Source organism: Danio rerio, chromosome 4 (genome assembly GCF_052040795.2).
Source record: "Danio rerio strain M-AB ecotype USA chromosome 4, GRCz13ab, whole genome shotgun sequence".
Classification (NCBI taxonomy): domain Eukaryota; kingdom Metazoa; phylum Chordata; class Actinopteri; order Cypriniformes; family Danionidae; genus Danio; species Danio rerio.
This window is the reverse complement of record NC_141024.2, coordinates 38445001-38471896: the sequence shown is the minus strand read 5'-3', so window position 1 is coordinate 38471896 and position 26896 is coordinate 38445001. Positions and strand designations below refer to the sequence as shown.

At 38.5% G+C, this 26896-nt stretch overlaps 1 protein-coding gene, 1 long non-coding RNA gene and 1 pseudogene across 4 annotated transcripts in view; 1 reads left to right on the top strand and 2 right to left on the bottom strand.

The window, feature by feature from the left end:
* LOC137491115 (NACHT, LRR and PYD domains-containing protein 3-like) overlaps window positions 1-26896 on the bottom strand; it is a 70817-nt gene that overhangs the window by 22331 nt on the left and 21590 nt on the right. The window contains exons 1-5 of one of the 2 annotated variants that reach the window (NM_001444601.1): window positions 21640-21707; window positions 20413-20524; window positions 19996-20100; window positions 12669-12776; window positions 12206-12290 (exon numbers count right to left, since the gene is read on the bottom strand). In NM_001444601.1, the coding sequence (NP_001431530.1) occupies window positions 12206-12290; window positions 12669-12776; window positions 19996-20100; window positions 20413-20456 (342 nt within the window). In that variant the 5' untranslated portion in view covers window positions 20457-20524; window positions 21640-21707. Of the gene's footprint in view, window positions 1-12205; window positions 12291-12668; window positions 12777-19995; window positions 20101-20412; window positions 20525-21639; window positions 21708-26896 lie in introns of those variants that run through there. The other variant, XM_087245943.2, reaches the window with a different exon arrangement.
* LOC148680307 (uncharacterized) lies at window positions 13106-16510 on the top strand. The gene is made up of 3 exons (XR_015943007.1): window positions 13106-16105; window positions 16150-16184; window positions 16298-16510. It is a non-coding gene; the product is annotated as an uncharacterized LOC148680307 (long non-coding RNA).
* The window catches only part of LOC137491160 (NACHT, LRR and PYD domains-containing protein 3-like), a 17457-nt pseudogene continuing 15330 nt past the window's right edge, over window positions 24770-26896 (bottom strand). The window contains exon 9 of the transcript XR_015483309.1: window positions 24770-26896. This exon is cut by the window's right edge and continues 1329 nt beyond it. The product of XR_015483309.1 is annotated as an NACHT, LRR and PYD domains-containing protein 3-like (transcript).

Below are 26896 nucleotides of genomic sequence, written 5' to 3'. Positions count from 1 at the left end.
TTCTTTCTTTAACTAAACAGGAGGCTGTCATTGGTCAAGCGCGGAAACGTCAGTTTTGTAATAACCGGCACTAAACTGAGCAGACTGTATTTGTAACGTTATATCTGTCATAGATTAAAAATGAGTGGACAAGTGGATTTAGCAAACGCGAGAGAAAGAGGAGAGGAGGCATCTTTATTGAGGCATTTTCCATACACACTATCTTTAAACTGACCCATGATCAGGAGAATGAGGGTACAGAAGAAGACGTTATGGTAACTTTAAATGATGAGTGGCTAGCATTAACCAGGCGGAGGAGGCTAACGGCAGCGCAGCGCGGACTGGATTCATCGTGTGAGAGACAGACAGAAAATAAACATAAATACATAAATATATATATATATATATATATATATATATATATATATATATATATATATATATATATATATATAGTTTTATTAGTATTTTTATTCAATGCTTTGAAAAATAAGTTAAATCTTTGTAGACTATAAATACATATGTACTATATATCATTTATTTAATATGTGGGCAAAAAATTATAGATTCATTTTATTTAAAAATTATTAAATTCTTATTTTTTTAAATTCAACTAGGGGTGCGGCCAGGTAGGGGGCCTTACAAGACAATGTGCCCATTATCTCTGATCCAGACCTTTACATTTTCGCGGCAGTAGCTCTCTGTCATCTGAACTGAGTGATTGACAGTTTATATTAACCAATCGATTCGGGTTCATTGCAAGAGCAGTGGGCCAATCAGAAGAGCTTTAAGGTGGGGCGGGCATTGTGGGCTTTGTTTACTGCAGCACGTTGACATGACGACTGTTTAAAACTGTTTCTGAGCGCTGCGTTCGGCGTTTTTAAGTGCAAAAATGCATTCTGCGTGAAGCTCGCATTGATAAAATTTCGGGCGCCTATGCAACCAAAACGGTCGTAATTTCGGAGTCCTGCAATTTCAAATTCAAGCAGTTTCAAGCACTTTGTTCAAAATCCAAGCACTTTTCTAACCTTGAAAACACTACATTAAAAATCAAGCATTTTCCAGGATTTCCAGCACCCGTACGAACCCTGTATTTATGGACCAAGTGGGCATTGGTTTAAACTAGTAATGCACATAAGGGTGCTGCAGAGAATTTCTATAGGCCAAGAGGGCATGGGCTTGAACTGGGAACACAAATATGGGCCTTGCATGTTTGCCCAGTTAGGACCAACATAAGATGCTTACAGAGCCCACTTTAAGCCCATATGAGCATTCACGGTTGAATTCTGGTGCAATCCCACTTTAAACCCCTTTAGGCAGTGGGGCCCAAATGGGTCTTTCATGAATTGCCTATTTAAGACCTACATAAGACCCTTATAGATCCCACTTAAAACCCATCTGAATTACCCAGTTAGGACCCATGCAGTACCCTTACAGGTCCCACTTTTAGTACGTCTGGGCTTTCATGGCTGTCCCCAATGTGGATCCTGGGTGCAAGCCCATAATGGGGCCCACATTTGCTGCCCATGAAGCCCTCATCTGGGCCCCACATGTCATTCCTGGCTGGGGAGGCACCCTAATAGAAATCTGTCTATGGCAGTTCAGCGTTTTGTGGTGCCGAGAGGCGCATGCGGTGTGTGAGCCCCTTTACCCATCACTACTGCTGAATGATTTCAGATATTTCACAGCTACAAAAGACAAAAATCACACCAAAACACAACACAGTCTTTGAGTAAGATGTTTAAGAGACTAGTCCTCCACACAATGTAGTCCTGTTTTAACCAGGCCATCTGTGTTTAGACGTCTATTACACTGATATATGGAGAAATTGACTAGTCTGTTGAATTATTAGAGAATAATGCACATCTGGGACCCGTTTCAGTAAAGATGTTTAACCAACTCTGAGTTTACATTTGAACTCTGAGTTGATTTACCGAGAGATTGAAAACTTCGTTTCAAGTTTTCGGTTTCAAAACAACTTATCTGAGTTAGGTCAATCAACTTTGAGTAGACCAACTCAGATTTAAGCGCGCACATCGTGACTATAAAAAAAGCATTATCAATGAAGCAAAGATATTACGAGTGACTATGACAACATCTTAAAAAAAGAGATCAGAATTTCTTTCTCCAGCTGAACTTGATCTGCTCATGCAGAGTTATAGCAAATATGACCATATATTTAAAAAAAAGCAACACGAATGCATCAGTGAAACAGAGACAGTTAGCATGGGAAATTATAGATGCTTAAGTTAATGCGTAATTTTACATTTAAAGTATTTAAATATTTAAGTATAATAAAATAAGTAATGTAATGTGTGACGTTTATAAAATCTTTACACACGTTCCCACTTTTATACATGTTGATCAGTTTTAATAGATTTAAAAATGCACTTGTGTGTCTGCCTTTTTATTGATCACTTAAGTGATAGAGGTTGATATGACATTTAGAATGTAAGCAGAACGGGCGAGGCAGTGGCGAAGTAGGTAGTGCTGTCGCCTCACATCAAGAAGGTCGCTGGTTCGAGCCTCGGCTCAGTTGGCGTTTCTGTGTGGAGTTTGCATGTTCTCCCTGACTTCCCATGGGTTTTCTCCAGGTGTTCCGGTTTCCCCCACAGTCCAAGAACATGCGGTGCAGGTGAATTGGGTAGGCTAAATTGTCCGTAGTGTGTGTGTGTGTGGATGTTTCCCAGAGATGGGTTGCAGCTGGATAAAACTTGCTGGATAAGTTGGGGGTTCATTCCGCTGTGGCGACCCCAGATTAAAAAGGGACTGAGCGACAAGAAAATGAATGAATGAATGAAAGTAAGCAGAACTAAAAATAGTTTTTAGAAAGACTAATAATCCTAATTAATGTACCTGTCCCTGTTGAAGGTCAGTTAATTTAAGCTTTATTTATTAAAAAAGGACAAACCATTCTCGTACGTGACTTTGTTCTTTGTGTGACTGTAATGTAGCCAATAGCAGTGTTTCCATCCAAATATATAAATTAAATGTATGTGCAAAACTGGAATATTGCATAAAACATGCGAGTAAACCAACATTTCCATCCAACGAGTCAAAGAGAACAAAATCAACACTTCCTGATTAACTGGTGCCAAATATTAACAGTAAAAATTTACTGCAGTAGAAGAAGTTGAATCAATTATTTCTATATTTAAATGTCCCTGGTGGACTTCCGGGTGACGCCATGTGAGTGCAAGACGCATGTGAAAACAGCTCCACAACTTTTAAGATATTTGCGAGCTAAACTATCTAATACTTTATTGCAACACAGCTGTGTTTGATATATTCGACTAAGATGCCAAACAGGAATAAAAAAAATACAGAGCAGACGACCAAAACCCCGAGGGACATACAAGTTCATCGCATCGATGAGATTAGCACCGAGGCTAACAACGCAGTTCTAGAAGGGATTGCTAAGCTACAATCAAACTTCGTACTATTCAAGTCAGAAATAGTCGAGGCTATCGACAAAAAAATCGATCAGTTCTCGATCTCTATCAGAGCAGAATTGACGGCTATAAAGAAAGAAGTGGATGTCTCAATCTCCACCATGAAAGATACTATGAGCGAGCAAGCTAAAACAATCGCTGAACTTGAACGCAGCGCAACTTTTTCTTCCGACGCGGTTTCCCAATTACAAAAAGAGGTCGAAAGGTTAACAAGCAGCTTGACACAGCTTACGGAAAAATGTACGGATCTGGAAAGTCGCAGTAGAAGGCAAAATTTGCGAATCCTTAATGTTAAAGAAGGAGAAGAGGATGGGCACAAAACAACGGACTTTATCGCGCACCTGTTGAAGAACGCACTCTCTCTGGAAACTCTGCCTTTGATTGACCGTGCTCACAGATCCCTGAGGAATCGCTCCGATAACACTCCATATCCCCGGGCATTTGTCGTCAAGATGCATTATTGTCACGAATGGCAAGACATCATCCGAAAAGCAGCACAGCTAAAAATCATCACTTTCAGGGGAGAAAAGCTTCTAATATTTCCTGACCTCCCACCAGCCATACTGAAACAGCGTGCCCGTTTCAACAAAGCGAAAAATTTACTGCGAGATCAACCAGGCGTCCGTTTCGGATTTCTGTACCCAGCGAAACTACGGGTCACACACAATGGAGAAGAAAAACACTTTACCGACCCTGCCAAAGCGATTGAATACGCAGAACGGCATTTTGGTGAGGGTAACGTACCGTAACATCCTTGGAGACTGTGCAAACAGTGCAAGGCTGATCGATAACGCTGTACTTTTCTACCTTTAACATACTTTATATACGCAATCTTTTTTCACAAGGTTTATACGCTTCGCTTTATGGACTTTTAAAAACCGAGCTGTTTGCGTGTGCAGACGAACATTTATTATAACCAAAGGAACTGTTCACTTAAGCTCCTGTTAGTCAGCTAAGGCCAGTTGGGCGTGTCTTATACCAAGTTTATTTTACTAAATTCTGTTTGATGTATACTCAAACCTGGATTTTCAGGTATGTTCTTGTTTTGTTTTTTTATATTTTTTAAAGTGTTCTCTTTGGGAGGGGATGGCAAATCGGGTTCCGTCTGGGAGTGCATACTTGGGGAAATAGGTACAATAATAGATACTTGATGGGATGGCAGCTGCTCTGAGTATGAAGCCAGATAAGGGAGTGGGAGCTCTGAATTTTGCCTCCTGGAACGTTAAGGGCTTAAATAATCCTATTAAACGTAGTAAAGTGCTTTGTCATTTAAAATCTATGAACACAGACATTATATTCCTACAAGAGACACATTTTAAAAAGGATCTACATCCGATGCTAAGAGCCAGGTGGACAAGTCAGTCTTTTTTTTCTTACTTTTCATCTAAGGCCAGGGGTACTGCAATCTTAATAAGAAAGGGGGTTCCATTTAAACATAGATCCACAATTACTGATAAGGAGGGAAGATTTATCATTGTTACAGGAGAAATATTCTCAACACCAATAACCCTGGTTAACATTTATGGACCAAATTTTGATAATCCATGCTTCTTTCAAAATGTGTTTTCTCGCATCACTGATATCTCATCCACAAATTTAATTATAGGGGGAGATTTCAATTGTGTTTTAGATCCATATTTAGACAGATCGTCAACTCAGCGTGCTCCCCCATCCAAATCTAGAGAACTGCTCAAAACATATATTAAAAATTATAATATCAATGATGTGTGGAGGTTAGCAAACCCAACTGGAAGAGATTACTCCTTCCACTCACAAGTTCATAATGTTTACACCCGAATAGACTATTTTTTGGTAGATTTAAAACTAATTCCGTTCACTTTTAAGGCCACCTATCATAATATTCTGATCTCAGATCATAGCCCAATTACATTTGCCCTGAAATTGTCAGAAATTGGTAATACTCAACCATTGTGGCGGGCAGACCCCTATCTACTTAAGGATGAAAAATTCTGTGAGTATTTACAAACACAACTTAAAATATTTTTTGAAACTAATAACCAACCAAACATCTCTCCTTCACTTCTGTGGGACACTTTTAAAGCATATCTAAGAGGCTGTTTTATATCATTTAAAGGGGCAAAGAATAAGAAAAACAAAGCTACCTTAATAGATTTGGAAAAACAAATTAAACAACTAGATGAGCAGAATGCTATTACGCCTTCTTTAGATCTATATAAAGAAATATTAAAACTGAGATATCACTATAACAAATTAATATCTGAAAAGCTTTCAAATTCTATAATGTTTATGAGACAAAATTTTTTTGAGTTTGGTGATAAGCCACATAAATTGTTATCTAGACAGCTACGAAAGCTTGAAAATGACCGTGCAATACATCGAATTAAATCAAAATCTGGGACTTACGCATTATCCCCCAAAGACATTAATAATCGTTTTAAACAATATTATGAATCTCTATATTCAAGTGATTACAAGGATCCCAAGGCTGTAGAAACATTCTTAAACAGCTGTAATTTACCAACGCTAGATCAAAAGGATAGAGAATTTCTAGAAGCAGATTTTACTTTAGATGAAATAAAGAATACAATAAAGTCACTTAAAGGAGGTAAAGCCCCCGGCCCTGATGGAATCCCTTGTGAGGTATATAAATTATTAAACAATTTGTTAACACCTTATATGCTTGATATGTTTTCCTCAGCTCTGGAGGAGGGACAACTACCCCAGTCATTTAATGAAGCAGTAATTACAGTTATACCTAAAAAAGGAAAAGATCCTGAAGAGGTTGAGGGGTATAGGCCAATATCCCTCATTAATGTGGATCAAAAAATATTAGCCAAAACAATAGCTATCAGAATGAACACATTGGTAGGAAAACTAGTGAAACCTGACCAGACTGGCTTTGTCCCTGGCCGTAACTCTTTTAACAATCTACGTCGATTGTTTAATATACTATACTCCTCCCAAACAGACCGGTCTGACCTAGTGATCTTGTCCTTAGATGCCGAAAAGGCCTTTGACCGGGTAGAATGGCCTTACCTATTTGCCCTTTTACATAAATTTCAACTGGGGGAAAGATTCATTTCTTGGCTAAAAACTTTATATAAAAACTCTAGGGCACGAATACTCACAAACAGAACTTTGTCGCATCCTTTTGATTTATTTAGGGGTACACGTCAAGGCTGCCCACTCTCCCCGCTTCTTTTTGCCCTGGCCATTGAAACCCTAGCGGAAACAATTCGAACGAACGAGAGAATTTATGGACTTAACACTAAAAACACAACGAACAAAATCTCATTGTACGCTGATGATGTTCTTTTATATGTAACAAAACCTGCAAATAGTATTCCAACTTTACTAAAAGTTATTGAAGAATTTAGCTCATTCTCAGGTTATAAAATTAATTTAAATAAAAGTGAACTCATGCCAGTCGGTCTTAAGGACCTCTCACAAATCTACCCACTTCGTTTTAAATTAGCCATCGATAGAATTACTTATTTAGGAATAACCGTGACAAAGAAGTTTAGCTTTTTAAAAGAAGCTAACTTTACTCCTCTCTTAGAAAAATTAAAATCAAATATTCAGTTCTGGAGGACCCTCCCCCTCTCATTAATAGGTAAAATAAATGCCATTAAGATGATTTTCCTGCCAAAACTACTATATTTGTTTCAAAACATACCAGTGTTTATCCCTAAATCTTTTTTTATACAACTTGACAAAATTACTTTGCCCTTTATTTGGAATTACAAAAATCACAGAATTAAACAAGTGCACCTTTCCAAAGCTAGAAATGTGGGGGGTCTGGCCTTCCCAAACTTCCGCTGTTATTACTGGGCAGCTAATCTCAGAGTTATATCAATAATACTACATGATAACTCTAGACAGCTGGATTGGCTCGGGATAGAACAGGATGAATGTACCCCTTACGATCTTGGTGCTGTCATTCTTTCACCAATAAGATCTAAAAACGAAATTTATAGAAACAACCCTGTTATTAACAGTGTTATTCGCACCTGGAGACAAATCCAATCTCATTTTAAGGTGGAACCACTATCTTTATCAATGCCAATAGCCGGTAACCCCTCCTTTATACCTTCTACACTAGATAAAGGGTTTTCACAATGGAAAGATGCAGGAATTTACACAGTTAGTGATCTTTACCAGAATGGTGCTTTCGCCACCTTTCAAGAAATCCAAGAAAAATATAAGCTTCACAGAAGTAATTTTTTTAGGTTCTTGCAAGTCAGGAACTATGTACACTCTTACTTGAAATCCACAACAATCAATCCTTCCTGTCTTGACATTTGTCTGAAGGACCATTTTGGTATGGAGAAAATGATTTCCCGCATATATAACACCCTTCAAACCCACCAATCGCCCACAACATCCACGATCAAAAAACTTTGGGAAGACGAGCTAGGATCAGAGATTCCTAATAAAACATGGACAGAGTGTCTGGAAGAAATACATAACTGCTCCATAAACTCCAGACACCAACTTATCCAATTCAAAATTCTACATAGATTGCACTACTCAAAAACAAAGCTTTCTAAAATTTTTCAAAGCATCTCTCCAAAATGTGACAAATGCAAAATATCTGACGCATCGCTGCTTCATAGTTATGCCTTATGTTCTAGCTTACAGGACTTTTGGTGCAAAAAATTTAAAGTTTTTTCTGAAATCACAGGGCAAACTATTGATCCAGATGAATTTTTAATTGTGTTTGGGGTTTCAAAGCACGAGCTTGGATTGTCCAAGTCTCAGCAACAAATAATTTCTTATGGCCTTTTAACAGCCAAAAAACTTATTCTGACATTCTGGAAAAATAAACTTCCTCCCTCTTTCAAATTATGGCTCAGTGAACTCACAAACACACTCCATTTAGAAAGAATACGGTACCATTTACAGAATAAAAAGCCTAATTTTTTTAAAATATGGGAACCTTTCATAAGGTACTTGGAAGGGAGAAATGGAACAGTTGTTTGATGGGGATATTGTTAAATCATATGGCAGCTCCCATTTTCAGTAATCTTTCTTAAGGGTGTGCACTACAGACGGAAACTGACGGGGGGTGGGGGTGGGGGGGTATTATAGGGTATTATTTTCGTTTGCATACTGTGATCTATTTTGTTTGAGTGCATATATATTTTGTTCGTTTTTTCCTTCTGTAATGATAAGTTTTTTCCTCCGTCAATTCAGATAATGGTTTACATATTCATATGTAGACTCTGTAAATTGTGTTAGTAGACCAAGGGGGAAAATTGTATGTGTGTGTGTATATATGTGTATGTGTGTGTATATATACATACAGACATGTAGTTGTAATATAATCACTTGTACCCAATAATTATAGAAGGAAATTTTTTGTTATAATTTCTTTTAAATTTTTTTTATTTATTTTTTGCATAAGTAAAATGTGGAGGATCTTTTTTATATATTTGCAAACATTCTGTAATTGTACATATTCTTCCAATAAAAAAAATAAATAAATAATAAATAAATAAATAAATAAATAAATAAATAAAATAAATGTCCCTGCGCCTCAGAAGACAATGCTGACACACAATGAACATGTAGGGGCATTTGAAGGCATGAGACACAGAGAACAGACACTCCTGACACGCTGCAAATGCTCTGGAGGTCATTAATAAAATAATAACAGTAATACTGAAATGGTTAAGACTTTTTAAAATGAATGAGCAAAAACAATGTTTCAGACGTGTTACAGTGTGCTCAGCCTGCTGGTTTATCCATTCACACACATTTTTATCATCAGCATATGATCTCTTATAACAAACTTTTTTTTAATGCACATTCTGTTATTTGTTCAGTAAAAGTGTTTTCATCATAGTTTATGTGCATCTTTTCTATCGAATAATAGTTTATCCTACTCAGTTATGCACGTGTTTTTTATGTGTATTTTCCAAAGTGATGTGCATCATGTCGTTTCAGTCAATCGTTTTTATGTGCATCTCCAAAATAAGCGTTCAAATAGGTGGGTGGAAACGTAAGGCTAAGACGAGAAATACCGCTTCGTCTTTGAAAAAGATGAGGAGACCGACAAAAACTCTGAGTTGAGAGAATAAAACCTGCTCCTGACCAGGTTAGGTTCACAGAGTAAGTTACCACAGTAACTGACACTGAGTTAAAGTTACCTTTCTTTTAGAAACAGGCTTGACTTACCCTGCTTTCTCGAGTTTGACAAACCTGCCATTTTGAAACGGAAAACCCAGAGTTTCTCTCATTTCAGGGTTAAACTACTCAGAGTTTTCACTTAACCTCCTTTCTGAAACAGGCCCCTGTTATATATGATGTCAATTTCCTTAAAAAGAGCTGAAATACTCATTTTGATCATGTTCATGAGATAAACACAGATCTGAACAGTAAAGGTTATTATCATTTTTATTTGTGTACATTCATAATCACAACTAAACTACAAGTTATTGTAAAACTGACAGGGAGTCGTTTCTCTTTCTGGGTCTTCTGTCAACATGACTGACAAACATGTCAGAGAAAACGGCTGAATCTTCAGGAGCAAACTCATTTAGAAAACAAATGCTCTTTATTTTAGTAATCTGTATGAAAAGAGTGCAAAGCAGAACTCTGAGCTCATTAGCCGGCTAATCACATGACAAGTATTTTAAGAGTGTTTTGTGACCATCATGAAATTACAGAGTGTGTTTCTATTGGGGACTAATTCATCATCTCCTACCGTCTGTTTCTACTGTGCTGTTTGTCGTCTCCAGTCTGCATTTCAGAAATGTGTTAAAGGGTCACGAAACACCAAAACACATTTTTTGAGCTGTTGAAAGTCGTATATGTGTCCCACACTGCTAAAAACACTATTAAGACACCTATATTTCACTAAAAAGTGTAAATTGGTTGTTTTTGCGTTATTTCAAGCAAATTCGTACTTCCTGTTTGAAACGAATTTTTGAAGCTGCGTCACGGTCATGACATAATAGCCTGTATTCCAGCGTGCAGACTGGGCGTCTGTGCCTGAGTGAGTCTTATTACGTCTTACAGTGTGTTGCATTAATGCATGAGTAAGGCTTGGTTCAAACCAATCAGCGCGCTCTATTGTGCAACTTCATTAATATTCATTACTGTCACAGTGTAGACGGCAGAAATGCCACGTTGTGTTGGCAAAACAAGCGTGAAGTGTTGCTTTTATAGTTTGCTGCAGTAAAGTTTCGTTTTCATTTTCTCTCTGTGAGAGCGCAGACTCACGCGTGGATTAACAGTGTACGCGACGCGCGACAACAATAATTTACGTGTCTAAGGAGGATTATTGTTTACCTGAGAGCTGTTCTCATCTGCAAACGCTGAGATCCAGATTCGCTTGTAGTCTCCTCTAAATAAAAACGCGGCTCTAGTTGCTGGTGATTGTCCTGTCTCTACAGATTTGGTAAGTGAGCGACCAGTGCTCTTTGTTTATTCAGTTCGTATTTTATTCGTATCAAACAAACTATTGCACCGAGTGTAAACAAGTTAGCACTAACAGTTACAACCAAACTATAACCTCGTGTTAGATTTTGTGACCGGAATAACACACACGGCTTTCTGACGCTACCTGCTGTGTGCATCTAAGTTTCCGGGAAATGCAGAGTTTTTTTTTCTCTCATTCGCCGTGCGGTATCAAACATTGCATGAAAAATACACGCTTAGAGCAGCTCCTCGAATCAAATATCACGTTTGTCGGGAGGGACATGAATGAATTCCCTGAATGAAAGAGCCAAACTGCAGTTAAAGTCCAACATTTAATAATTTGGCAAATAATTCGACTACAGATGTCCATGTAAACACAGTCACATTGTCCGCTGTGGGTGTGTGTTTTGACTCTGAAATTCAGCGTGCCCAAATAGACACTCCCATACCAAGCCGCTTTTCTTCCTCCGACACTCCCCCCTAAACAGAGCTGGACACGCCCACTTTTCTGACTTTTTACAAAGTAGAGGTGTGAAAACACACAGCTGAAACGAGGGGGTTTCATGGCCCTTTAAATAAGACCCTCTCTCACCACACGCCTCCAGTGCACATGGTAATGCTTAAGGGGGCGTAATATTGAAATATTCAATATGGGTGATATTTTAAAATTTGACATGGTTCACAAAATTATTCCAATATTATCGCTAATATTCACTGTATCACCCAGCCCTACTCATGATTATTGTACATGCATGTTTATATTTCATGTATAATATCATCTTTCATTGTTTACAATAACATTCCCTCAACCGTCACCATTTTAAAGCACAGTTCTGTATAGCTCAAAATAAGCTGCTGCATGAATGAATGAGATGATGAAGAATGATAAAGATCTGCTTATGCTTTAATGTGTCCTTTCTGCAAGTGATTTACTATTACTTTCAAAAGTCAATCCCTGCAGATAATGTGATATGAAAATGCGGTATGCATGTCTAGTGCATCATCTTAGAAGAAGCAGAAACATTAGATCATTCCAGAAAGACATAATAATAATAATAATAATAATAACATGAATAAATAAAAGCAAAAAAAAAAAGTTGGTATAACTAGAAACCAACTTTTTGCCATGTCGAAATCATGAGAAATTAAGTCGTGATCACAAGAAAACAAGAGAGAAAATATGTTTTTTGCATGACCTCTTAGGACCTCCATAGACTATTTAAGACTATTTATGCAAGTTTATTTAGGCATGGGGCCAAGTTCATGCAGGTTACAAGATTCAGTTCTCAAAGGTCTTGTGAACAAATATTTCTGTGTTTCATGGAGTTATTTCAGTGATTTTATGACTCAAAATGAGTTTTTCCTACCTGGAAGATGGACTGGAGATTGTCTGTGAAGCTCTTGTGTCTCCAGAGAGTCTCGTCTCCTGAATCTGCCGACTCATATTCATCACTGTTAACAGATAAAACTACTGTAATCATAGAGGCAAACGCATACAGATACATCTTACAAACACTGAACATAATACATGTTCTGTATACAGATATTCATTCATTTTTCTTCAGCTTAGTCTCTTATTTATCAGGGGTCACCACAGCGCAATGAACTGCCAACTATTCCAGCATATGTTTTATGCAGTGGCTGCCCTTCCAGCTGCAACCCAGTACTAGGAAACACCCATACACTCTCACACACACACACACACACACACACACACACACACACACAAAATGGCCATTTTAGTTAATTCATTTCCCCTATAGCGCATGTATTTGGACTAATATGTTCAAAACAGTCCATGTGTGAGCAATAATGTAAAACACTGAATACCTTTCGGAAGATGATGGGGTTTCCCCACTGAAGTTTGGTGGATTCCACCCTTTTGACTGGTCACTCTTCAGAAACACTGAGCTGGACACACATGATCCTGATCTCACACTGAACACACAAACACACCAGAGAAAAAAAAGTGTCACCACCTGCTGCAGTCTCTCTTATGAACACAAGAGGGCACAGTGTTTCATTTCCAATCAGCCCCTGTGCTCCTGGTTGTCTCTTTGTAGCAAAATTAGCTCATAGAGAATTATAAATGATTAATTACTCATAATTTCTTATGAGCTCAATTAGATAGTGCTATAACTTTATTCATCACTTGTATTGCCTCTTCCTATAGCAGCTGAATGTGTGTTAGATTAGTTTCAGTGTTCAGTGTAGTTAATTAAGCATTACTTGTGTCACTCTTCATATTGTTCATTATTTGCTCATAAATTAAATCTGGCAGAATACTCTAAATTGTCATGCCTGAGTTCTCTCAGGAAGGCAGAGGATCACAGGAGTTATTGAACTTGTAGATTTATTGTTAAACACTCACATGGAAGACAGAGAAAATTTTCAATCTCTGAATTAATCTACATTAAAATGGCTCTTCTGCCGAAGGCATTCAGAATATGTGTGCTACCCAAGCGGCAACCTCCCGCTCTCCCTCAGGAAGCCAATACGGAAGTAACTAAAACTGCAATTCATCCGAAATTCCGCTAGTCCTGGCCGCTCCTGGCTCCAAAAAAGAGCAAATTTCAATTGAGCCCACTGTTAGAATGGCCAACTTTTCAGCAGAAAAAAAGGTGTTTACAGCCTGGTACAAAAAAAGGTTTTGGTTAATACAGCTAATAATACCCTTCATGACAACTGTGAGGGGGGTGAATTTTTTTATAACTCATCCGTTTCCTTTATATTAAGTTATAGTAAGTTTGCATAATTAAGGGAGTGGCCACTTGAGTGACAGCTAGGTCTCGTAGGTCACGTCACCTCAGCAAAATCCTGCAGATTAGCCACTGAACTCAGCATATTTATCGTATTTCTGTGTTGTTTTATGTGGCTTTACACTGTCAACTGCCTTTTAGACTACAATTTATTTTCCCACAATTATTAGATGGCATGCTGAGTGCACTTAATTGTGCTCACAAACCATTCACGTGGCCTCCGTTTCCCATGTGAGTAAAGTTATATACTTATATACCACCTTTATACATGTATTTGTTTTATTTAAGATCCTTTATCGTTTATGTTTATATTTAGAGCTGTAATGCACTCCAGAATCTGACGGATTGATTAGCTGTAGGCTCTAGAACAGTCATCTGAAGCGTTGTCATACAGTGTTATGCTGGATTTTATCAATAGTCTTACAGTAACTAACACAGACTAGAGCTGAAGTGTTTGGAAGTAATTTGCGTTTTCCTCCTGTTGAAAAACGTCATAAGAGCAATGTTTAGTGGCTCAATGTATTACAGTAGTGTTTTTACAAGTCTAAACACTTGAATGATATAGTGTACAACCAAGCACAAGTGGTCAGAATACAAGCAAGTCGCAGGTGATGAAGTATTAAGCGTTCTCCCAAAGTAAAGTGTGTCTGAACCAGGTCCAAACTAAATGCCAGCAGGTGTCTGTAGCTCCGCTCTCTCTCCGCCTCTTTGCCCTTGTTTGGTATCCCGCCGTGGGTGTGATGACGTGCGAACAAAATGGCGACGGTTGGCCGTGCCTACTTGTGGCTTCTTTTGCGCTCTTTAGAAACCAATGGGTGACGTCACGGACACTACGTCCATATATTTTACAGTCTATGGTGCTACCCAAATAATAAGTCTTTGAGCCAGGTGGAGCATTAGACCAGGGGCTCATCTCCTGTTTCCAAACTGCATCACAAACTGCTTGAGGAACTGTTCTACACTGATAATTGGTGATGAAAATAAATGATGTTCAATAAGATTTACTTGTGTTTACTCACTGTTTATTCAGTTAAACATGAATGTTAAACTGTAGCCCTACAAAAACTGATTCTGGAACCGTAAACAGAGATTTTTGATGACCTTAATGCGACTAAAGTCATAACTGAACTAAACAGAAATGGGATTAATACATGTGGAGTATGCAAATATTAGTGGCATTACTAAAGTAAACACCGCCATCAGACTATTACCGTCATGTAGGACTTTTCAATATAATTTCCGCCAAGATTCACACACACGGCTGTCAGTAAAGGACCGCAAGCGCACACACACACCAAGAAATGCGGAAGTTTTTTTCTCTCCATTCGGCGTGCGTTATTAAAATCCATAACACTCTTGCCAGTCCTCACTCCTTATTTGCGTCTAATAGCCCAGTTTATCACGGGGGCATGAATGAAATGTTCATGACTTAAAGTGAAACTGTTGAACTGCAGTTAAAGTCTGCTTGCTTTTAATGAGTCTTCTGTTTTCATCACTGCAGACTAAATCAGTAATCAGAATGAAAGAAGAAATGCCCGCATGTGTTTAGCATTTTTCCTTACGCAAACACAACAGTAATCTGGTAGTATTTGAGCTGCTTTAGCTTGTTTGGGGATAATTATTATGATCTCCTGACAACGGAGAAATACTGAGAAATCTCTGTAAACTGATGGCAGCCGTTCAGCCTTATAATCTTAAATGTGAGCAAAATCAGCTGTTTTACCATCTCTTTAGACAGTACACTAGAGAATCATTCAAACACTAAATTACTATAAAAGTGACACTAGTGAAGTAGAAACGGTTTCTGTTGTTCTGACATCAGCTGCAGAAGAAAGTAGTTCCTCATACAAAAGAGTTTTAGACTCACCGTGTTTGATTTTCTTTTTTATATACACATGATCATGCTGTCACACTGTTGTATAAACGCATCCCAAAGCTGCTCTATTGGATTGAGATCTGGTGACTGTGGAGGCCATTTGAGTACAGTGAACTCATTGTCATGTTTAAGAAACCAGTCTGAGATGATTAAGCTTTATGACATGGTGCATTATCCTGCTGGAAGTAGCCATCAGAAGATGGAGACACTGTGCTCATAAAGGGATGGACATGGTCAGCAGCAATACTCAGGTAGGCTGTGGAGTTGACACGATGCTCAATTGGTACTAATGAGCCCAGAGTGTGCCAAGAAAATCTCCCCCACACCATTACACCACCACCACCAGCCTGAACCACTGATACAAGGCAGGATGGAGCCATGCTTTCATGTTGTTGAGGCCAAATTCTGAGTCAAGCATCCAAATGTGTCAGCAGAAATGGAGACTCATCAGAGCATGCAACGTTTCTCCAATCTTCTATTGTCCAGTTTTGGTGAGCCTGTGTGAATTGTAGCCTCAGTTTCCTGTTCTTAGCTGACAGGAGCGGCACCCGGTGTGGTCTTCTGCTGCTGTAGCCCACCTGCCTCAAGGTTGGAAGTGTTGTGTGTTCAGAGATGCTCTTCTGCAGACCTTGGTTGTATCGAGTGCTTATTTGAGTTACTTTTGCCTTTCTATCAGCTGGAACCAGTCTGGCCATTCTCCTCTGACCTCTGGCCTCATTAACAAGGCATTTGCGCCCACAGAACTGCCGCTCACTGGATATTTCCTCTTTGTCGGAGCATTCTCTGTAAACCCTAGAGATGGTTGTGCATGAAAATCCCAGTAGATCAGCAGTTTCTGAAATACTTAGAGCAGCCCGTCTGGCAGCAACAACCATGCTGCCATGTGATTGGCTGATTAGAAATTTGTGTTAACGAGCAGTTGGACAGGTGTACCTAATAAAGTGGCCGGTGAGCATATAATATAAATCAACCGTTTGCATGATAAGACAGCTAAAATTTACACATTCATTCCTTTTTTCTTTTTGGTCAGGTTATCTTCATCCCCGTCATAAACTCTAGGGGTGAGTCATCTAAAGTGTGAATATTTAAGAGTGCGGTAGTGAATTAAACCTTTTCATTCTGTACGATTAGCTTGTCTGTATAAGAATGTTTCATTGATCATACATGAATATGGTCATGGATTGATGTTTACGCTCATATCTGCGCTCGTTTCTACATCGCATTAATTAATGAGGCCCGTTGTGTTTGCATCTCTGTCTCTCTGTTCTGGGGATTTTTTTTGTAATATCGTCACTTTAGAATTATAAGGTTCTATCTAGGGCTGGGCGATATGGCAAAAATAAAAATCTAGGTTTTTTTATAAAGTTTGACCGATTCACGATTCATGATTTAGATTTTTTTTATTGTGTAACTAGTCAACCTAAAACATTACAATAACATGACTGAAGTAACATTCTCTTTATAAGTAACTGGAAACACCATCTGGTTAAGAAACATTGTATTTTTAATGGCCATGCCATACATAAACTGGTCAACAAGGTGTAAATAAATGCAAAACAAATTCACGAGTTAAATATTGTTGCAGAAGATTTGAATAAAAATATTTGTGTAAATATTGCAGTTGTGGGAATACAGAGGTATTTTTTGCAAGTTTTGCTGAGCCAAGGAAAGATTGTCTGTCAGCTCGGCTTTGACTTTGTCTTCTTCTGATTGAATGTCAGGTTGTAATGCTGCTGCCTTTTTCTTAAAAAAGATACTGTAGAAGAAAGGAACTGAACATAAAAACTGTAAAGCCTAATTTAACCCAATGTGTGAAGTTGTGGACGTATAGCAGGAGCAAATACAAGCACCAGATGTGTGTCTAATATAAAATAATCTATTTAATCTATTTTTCTTCTTTCTCCCTTTTAAATACCGATCATTTGATGCGCTTTGCTCCACTCTCTGTATTATGCTGCCTGCCTGCATGTCTGGATTTCAACTAGGTCCGCTAAATAACGTCATGGGGGCGGGTACTTTCACTGCTACAACTGCTCACCTCTGCTCGTGTTCAAACCAACAGAACAGTGCTGTTCGAACTAAGATCGGTGCCGTTTTTCACATTTCAGGTTTTTACATCCTTCGTACATGTTGAGATTGAGTTTATTGACTTGATGAGGGAATATGTCTTGACAATCCACACAGACGTGACTTAGTGAAGCATGAAGTCATGAAAGGTTTTACTTTTTGCATTAGTCTGATTGTAAATCCCCTCGCAGTGGTGGAGTAGCATGAGAGAGTGGACCAAAGCGCATTTGATGCAAAGGGTATTAACAAAAGAAAAATACACAACTGAAGACACTTAAATGCTTGTATTTGTTGTATTTGCACCAGCTCTGCGATGCATGCCCACAACTTCATGCATTGGGTTAAATTAATAAATTGGGTTAAATAAATGATTTGATTAGGCTGTCCAGTCTCTGTGTTCAGTCCGTCACTACCATGATTGAAACCCAGACAGTCAGTCAAGCAGGTCACGACACAGAGCACACATGACAGTTTAAAGAATCACACACCAGACGCGCACATTCGCATGATATTTAACATGAAACTAATCAGATGGCGCTCTGTGGCTCGGATGAAATATGAACTGCGTCCTGAGTCGTGGCTGGGCGCCCTGAATTGCGGCGCCGGTGTGTTTTCCCTGATAGAAAACTGTGTTAAGAATTCTAAAATACATGGTGCTGCACGTCGTTGAGCGGTGCTTCTTGTGTGTGACCTGCTTCATACAGAGAGTGAACCAAAGCACTTTGGTGCAATTATAATGTATCTAATATTTTTATGAAAAAAATCACGATACCTCGATTAAATATAAAATTAAATAGTCTTAAAACATAAATTTGATTTAATCGAAAAAAAAATAATAATAATCGCCCAGCCCTAGTTCTATCCGACATTTTTGTTAAAGGGTCACGAAACACCAAAACACATTTTTTTAAATGTTCACAGTCGTATATGTGTCCCACACTGCTAAAAACACTATTAGGACACCTATATTTCACTAAAAAGTGTAAATTGTTTGTTTTTGCGTTATTTCAAGCAAATTCGTACTTCCTGTTTGAAACGAATTTTTGAAGCTGCGTCACGGTCATGACAAAATAGTGTGTATTCCAGCGTGCAAACTGGGCGTCTGTGCCAGAGTGAGTCTTATTACGTCTTACAGTGTGATGCATTAATGCATGAGTAAGGCTTGGTTCAAACCAATCAGCGCGCTCTATTGTGCAACTTCATTAATATTCATTACTGTCACAGCGTTTACGCCACAGAGACGCCACGTTGTGTTGGCAAAACAAGCGTGAAGTGTTGCTTTTATAGTTTGCTGCCATTAAGCTTCGTTTTCATTTTCTCTCTGTGAGAGCTCAGCTGGATCACGTGTGGATTACAGTGTATGCGACGCTCGACAACAATAACTTACGTGTCTAAGGAGGATTATTGTTTACCTGAGAGCTGTTCTCATCTGCAAACGCTGAAATCCGGATTCACTTGTAGTCTTCTCTTCATAATGACGCGGCTCTAGTTGCTGGTGATTTGTCCTGTCTCTACAGATTTGGTAAGTGAGCGACCAGGGCTCTTTGTTTATTCAGTTTGTTCGTATCGAATTAAGTTAACTATTGCACTGAGTGCAAACATAGCACCGCATTTTGTGACCGGAATAACACACGCGGCTTTCTGACGCTACCTGCCGTGTGCATCTAAGTTTCCGGGAAATGCAGAGTTTTTTTTTCTCTCATTCGCCGTGCGGTATCAAACATTGCATGAAAAATACACGCTTACAGCAGTTCCTTGAATCAAATATCTCGTTTGTCGCGAGAGACATGAATGAATTCCCTGAATGAAAGAGCCAAACTGCAGTTAAAGTCCAACATTTAATAATTTGGCAAATAATTCGACTATAGATGTCCATGTAAGTTAAACACCATTACTTTCTCATGTGTGTGTATTTTGACTGAAACTCGCGCGTGCCCAAATAAACACTCCCACACCCTCCCACTTTAGTTCCTCCGACACTCCCCCCTAAACAGAGCTGGACACGCCCACTTTTCTGACTTTTTCCAAAGTAGAGGTGTGAAAACACCCTGCTGAAACGAGGGGGTTTCATGGCCCTTTAATTTAAAATTAAAGGACAACTTATTTACATTATGGGATGTTTTTTATAAGTCATTGACATTTTAAGACTTTATTTAAAAAAAAAAAAAATGTCACACACAAACTGTTTACTATGGAATGCAAAAACTTTAAAGCTCAATTTGTCAAAATCGTTCAGAACGCAGAGAGAACCTTATAACTCCAGGGTGACGATTTGTCTGCCATCTTGTTACTTGGATTTTTCTGTGTTTGCTTTGATCTTCACCTTGTCTTTGGGATATAATTTTTTAATAAATGCTGAACATCAAGCCTTTAAAGCATTGTGTAAATATAATAAAATGTTCTAGCAAATCCTGAAACAGTCCATGAGTGAGCAATAATGTACAACACAACATACCTTTGGACTGATGATGGTGTTTTCTCTCTGAAGTCTGGTGGTTCACCTTTTGACCGGCCACTCTTCAGAGACACAAAGTTGGACACACATGATCCTGATCTCACACTAAACACAAACACACCAGAGGAATAAACTGCAGGACAAACTTCAGTCTCCTTTACAAGAGATTATCAGACAAATATGAGTTTGTTCAGTTTAATTCAGCACAAACTAATAGTTGACTGAAGGTCTGTCTGATCAGGTCACCAGATCGAGCTGTCTGTAATCTAGAATGATCTGAACACATTTGCTGAAGCTGTAAACTGAAGCTTTGTTCATCATTTGATCAGACAATAGCTACACAAATAAGATCATTGTTGTTGGTCTTTGTTCTTCAGAGAAAGTGTTGAAATAATGGTGTAAAAACAGAGTCAATACCTGTGTTTCTCTGAGAGAGAGTCCTTTACTCGCTCCTCTGCCATACTGCAGCTAAAACACCAATGCAGACATTAGCAGAGCTTTGAGGAAACAATCAGCCACTGACCATCACCTGGAGATGACAATATACTGAGATGCACACTTTATAGCAATCAATGCTCACTTCACTAATAACACCACACTCAAACAGACCACATGATGAGGGACACCACAAACTGAGTCTCAGTCATCTCACTGCATTCACAGCATATATAAATAAAATGATTAACATTACTGCAGTTTGTCTGTCACGATAATTTCTGCTTTAGACAGCTATTAACTTATTATTTTATTTATTTATTTGCTTAGTTAATAGTTAGTTAGTATTGATACGTTACCAGCAGGCCCGGCCCCAACCAATTTGGCGCCCTAGGCAAGATTTCAGGATAGAGATAAAGTTGGTTTTATATTCACACATTCGGACTTTCCCCTTAATAATATAATTTCTTTAAAGTATTATTTGCAAACTCTAAATAGTGAAATCATATTAGCACTCAATGACTATCAAAGTACAACATTGTTCACAGTCAAATAAACAGTGTTAATGTTGTTTTCAAGTCACACTTGCATGCTAATTCCTATTGAATATTCAAAGTAACATGGTAAACAATATAGAGACTTCTAAATGAACGAATGTGCGAATATAAAACTAACTTTACCTCTATGATTTCAGGTGGCGTCCCTTCACATGGCAGTAAATTACACTGCTAGTGTACATACAAGAAACTAAATAGCTTTTTGGTCGACTACTGCAAGCCAGGAAAACGTCAGATAAATATGCCAAAGCAATTAACAATAATGTTGAACAGATCTAATATTTACACATTTGCTTGAGGAAGAAATGATGAGGACAGTTAAATGCAGTTTAAAGATCAACCGCATTCTTCCGGTTAACGGAAGCTCTGCTTTCACTTTCGATTTCCTGACTCTGTTTAAAGTTTATTTTGTGCTGAATGAGCTGAAATTATCGAGTCAACCTGATATAGAAAAGCACAAACACATTCAAGAGATACAAATGACCCATTATATTGTTCAAATGACCGTGTTTGGACGTGTTTAATCGGTGTTTAAGGCTTTGAGCTTCAGGAGCAGACAGTGCTATAAATCACGCTTATAAACACGCTTATACACATATAAACCCCTTCATCATCTCCACAAATCAGCTTAATGTAGAAGTGTTAAACTCACATACAGAAGTACAGACGTTCTTGTGCACCAGGAACACGATGTGAGCTCTTTGACGCTTTCGGTTTGTCAAATTCTTCAGTATTTTGGCGGTTGTCAAACTATAATGTGCTTCACCGCCTCCTGCTGGACTGGCTGATTCTAACATGGAGAGAGACGGGGAAAATCTCACCATAAATTCAAGGGAAATAAATCAAATAAATCGCTGATTAAACAAAGAAATCCGGTTAAAATTGTATTTTTTTTTAACAGACCAGATTCTTTCAGACATGAATTATTGTAGCTTCCATATGTTGACTCTAGTATATAATCCAGAGTAAATGTAAGATTATATCTAATAAATACTTCTCTTAATATTTGTCTTTTGTATTGATAATCTTGACATTATTACATGCTGCACATGTTTCACACTGATTACAATGTGAGTATAAGTCATGTGTGTGCTTCTCTATAAACACAGTGTCTTGTTTAGTCCTGTATGTGAGGCGGTTATGACCATTTCCTCACTCCGATTATTCCCCATTTCTCTTCCTTCACAGATACACCATTGGATTGTATACAGATGTCTTCCTGAGTCATTTATACCCCAGTATTCCTGCCTCATACTCTCTGTCTGTATCTTTATTATAGTTTTGACTTCAGCTTCACTTAATTTACCCTGATCTGTGTGTAAATGTGAGACTGTGTGGGTGTTTCCCAGTACTGCATTGCAGCCACTTTACTGTTCTCTTGCATATGTCCTCCATCAAATCGAACATGTTCTCTAGAACTCTACAGTCTCCACATTAATCCTGTTCCTGAACTCCATTAATGTCAGTGTTTAGTTTAGTCGAGTGTGTCCTCACCTCAGTCTAGTTCACATCACTTCCTCCTCTCTGTTACTTACACACGTTTCTTTGTCTCCACTAATATTTTAATGTTATATAAATGTCGTCTCTCCTTATCTTCATCCTAAAATCCTCATCATTCTGTCTTAATATTTCCCTTGATAATAGATTTATTTCAGCTTTTCCTCCATCATCTGTCTTCCTCCTCTTCATCGTCTCCTGTGCAGATTGATCAGCAGTCTGATGTCCATGTGTTCCTCTATGTGCAGGTCTCCAGCAGAACTCAACCGTCCCTCTTTCTGATATAGACCATACAGAAGTGTGAACAGCTCATGTGTTAAAGCTCCTCTAGATGACCTGCGGCTGATTAAAGATGTTCAACTGATGCTGAGTCTGAACACATCAGCCCCAGGGTGAGCGCTGGGATGGCAAAATAAAAGTACAGGAGGTCACATTTAATATATTTACGTTTATGCATATAAGATTTCCGAGAAGGCGACACAGTGGCGCAGTAGGTAGTGCTGTCGCCTCACAGCAAGAAGTTCGCTGGTTCGAGCCTCGGCAGGGTCAGTTGCTTTTTCTGTGTGTTTTCCCTGCATTTGCATGGTTTCCTTCAGGTGCTCCGGTTTCCCCCACAATGGAAAGATTACAGGTACAGGTGAATTGGGTAGGCTAAATTGTCAGTAGTGTATGAGTGTGTATGGATGTTTCCCAGAGATGGGTTGCATGTGGAAGGGCATCCGCTGCATGAAACATGTGCTGGATAAGTTGGCGGTTCATTCCGCTGTGGTGACCCCTGATTAATAAAGGCACTAAACCGAACAGAAAATGAATGAATGAATAATAAATATATTCCAGCTTCATTAGATCTCTGAGGCGACTGTACATTTCTTGAATTTCTCAACTGAATTGAGATCGGGTGTCAGCTGATGTGTTCTGGACATTTTCCTCGCTCCACTTCAGAAAGCCGCCACTAAACCCTGAACCAGAACTGTTGGTTGCAGTTTGTTGCCATTAAAGCTCAGAACTGTCAGTGTTTAAAGTTCATCGTATTAATCTAACAGAAAAGGTAAAAACACTTTCATAAATAACATTTTCATGAAATAAATCAATTATAAATACATTAAACTTAAATAGCATGGAGTAATGTTTCAGAAGGAAGAGCACACTGCTGACTCCGCTTATTTTGATGGGGTTCATGCTGAAGGAGTTCAGTCGACATGTACATTAAACTGCATCTGGACACATATTGGCTGGACAGAAAGCACCAAGCCTTAAATAAAAACTAATAAAATCTTCTTTCAGGGGAAGCTCGCTTGAATAAAAAGTGTAGAATGATGCTGAGTCGTCAAGAAAAGTCACAGAAGAGCTGAAGCAACTGAGCAGAACACAGAAGTGGGGGGTCAAGGCTATTGCTCTCACGGACAGAGCCCTTCATGTACTGTATGTCAACAGAAGTGCCGGCCGCTTGTGCTTTCACTTCAGTTAATAGTTGTTTATTTCTCTCAGTCCTGGAAGTCCTGCTTTAAGTTTGTGGCATTCTGTTCAGTTTTCTCTGTGAGGACAGAAGTAAGACAGTTACTCAGTCTTCTAGCACAGAGTCATTGTGTTTGAACTAGACTGGCTCATCACTAATGCCTGAAGCACATCTGACTCCATGTGTTTCTGAAAGGGTTCAAATAAATTCAACCCAATGCAGAAAACATTTACACAGTGATGTAGCCCAGATCAGTGAGGCCTGCTGGCCATGTTAGTGGATGTAAACTAAACACTGCATTTGTCCCAGCCCTCGCCTCTTGGATTTCTTGAAGCAGTAAGTGAATGAGGTTATAAGAGATTTACATGTGATTTAACAGTCAGAGGAATGATTGTGGAACTATGGAGCATTATTTACACATGCATAAATGTGTGGTGGGAAAGAAGAAGAACTGGGAGAACTTTCAACATTTCTGTCACAAACCAAAGCTATCTGTCATGTCCCCGAGGCACTTCTCTGAAATTGCATGTAGAAACAAATTAATCAAATACACACAGTGTCTACATTTTTTTTCAGTATTACAACTATTTACTTGAGTTATTTTCTTGTGATAAATAAAAATAAAATTAAAAATAAGATTTAAAAAAAAATGAAAAACAGGCTACAAAGTTACATAGTTACATCCCTCAATATAAACTCAACCCTATTACGTTAGCATTGTTCCACCTATAGCAATTTATATTTATGTATTATTACATCACAGACAGGAAGTGACATCATTCAGCTCTCTTTAACAGCACGGTGGAAAAGAAGGTGAGATATATTGTCATTTATTTACATTATTTGAGGTTTATTATGATTAGGAAGGGTACGGTCAAGCATAACAATTCAACCCTGTAACGTAAAACTAAGATGGAGTATAATTGTTTGTAAATTTCTAAACAATATGACATATTCTAGTTTAACTGCTGTCATGTGGGCCTTCTCTTTTAAACCACACGAGGAGCAGCGGCCATTTTGTTTCAGTAACTCAACCCATCACACTCAACCCCGTCACACATCTCATTGTTTCAGGGTTGTAAACTTGTAACAGGATTGAGATTTTCTCCTAATTTATCAAGAACATTTCAGTAAATATATACTGACAATAACTTTATTTAGTCACTGTGAGAATATTTGAAGCAGTGTTTTCTCTGTAACTGTGACACAATCTTATCTCAGACATGGCGCCCGTATCAGCAGCAGATTTTATATTGAATGTGTCACGAGTTTCATCATGAGTTAAAGCTGATCAAATCAGAACATGTGAAGTAAAAAAAAGACTTTAATTATGTAAACAGTTCATTTGTTCATCTCTGTCATGTGACAATTAGCCAACGTTAGAGAGGGGGTCATTAAGGGCAGAATTTATATTAATATTACAGATAAAGAGGCTTCAGCTGTCAAAAGGTTTAGGAATCCCTGGTGGTCTTCTGCTGCTGTAGCCCATCCGCCTCAAGGTTGGACGTGTTGTGTGTTCAGAGATGCTCTTCTGCAGAGCTCGGTTGTAGCGAGTGCTTATTTAAGTTACTGTTGCCTTTCTATCAGCTGGAACCAGTCTAGCCATTCTCCTCTGACCGCATCAACAAGGCATCTGCACCCACAGAACTGCCACTCACTGGATATTTCCTCCCCTAGAGATGGTTGTGCATGAAAATCCCAGTAGATCAGCAGTTTCTGAAATACTCAGAGCACAGAGCAGCCCGTCTGGCTGTATACTTTTATTATTATTAAGCATTTTCATTAAGAAGACTGTTTTCTGCTGCAGTTTTTCTTGATGTTCCAGGAAATAAAGGTTTAGTCATGATGTAGCTGTTGCTGCTGTTCACTGTAGGTTCTGTTCAGCAGTATATTTGGGAACACAGGCCTTTATCAGCATTTGTAAAGGTTACTAACGCTCCAGTTACCTGCAGCACTTCACTGTTCTGAATTCTGACTGTAGTTTGGTTTAATGAAGTTTAATGTCATCTCAGTGTGATCAATGCCTAAATGTTTTACTGAAATAAATAAGTGTTTTGGTTTAGTCTTAGATTTAATTTCACATGAATTAAAACAAATTAACATTGAAATGAAAGTGTCTCCTCAACCCTGTTACGGTCTTCACCCCCGTCACTGTATTCTCCGCCCTGTGATATTCAGATTGTTTAAGAGAAACAAATAAATATAGAAAAACGTCTTGCTGAGGACCAGCCGCCATGTTAAGCCTGACATTGTGAACATGTGGTTTGGGTAAGACATCTAAAGTTAAAGCTTTTTTAGAGAAATGAAGAGAGCACAGGTGCAAAAGTTTTATAATTGTAATTAAATCACATCTGAATGTAAAACTCCTCAGAAATGTGATGTTTTAGCCATTAAACTGGTTTGAGGCACACATGAGCAACAGGGAAATGTTGGTTTTACAGCAAAAGCTTTGTGAAATGCTATTATTAAACTCAGTTTAGTCCGTTACGGGGTTGAGAATAACGGCTGTGCAAATAAGAATAAAAGAGAAAATAATATAAAGCTTTAATGCCTGAGTTGGGAAAAGATGATGTTGTGAACGCTTCAATTGTGCCTCATTATGTAGGCTATTAACAATATCATCAACACACTTTTTAACATGAGTTTGCTCAAGCTGAAATATTAGCCAACGCCAGGAATGACCCTTATATTCTCTCAACTCTTCAACGTGCGCACACTACAAGATCTGAACACATCGGGCACAGCACACTTCAGGATACTATTGAGACGACTGTGCCTGATGGAGCACATCACCTGACTGCAGAAGAACTCTGCTGTTTATTATAGGCCAGCGCACACATATCTGAGCCACTGCCAGAGCGAACAGCCTGCAGAATGAAGACAACAGCTGCATGTTGAAGAGAGCACATCATGTCCAAACACACGTCTGATATCCTGATGATTATTCGGGATCAGA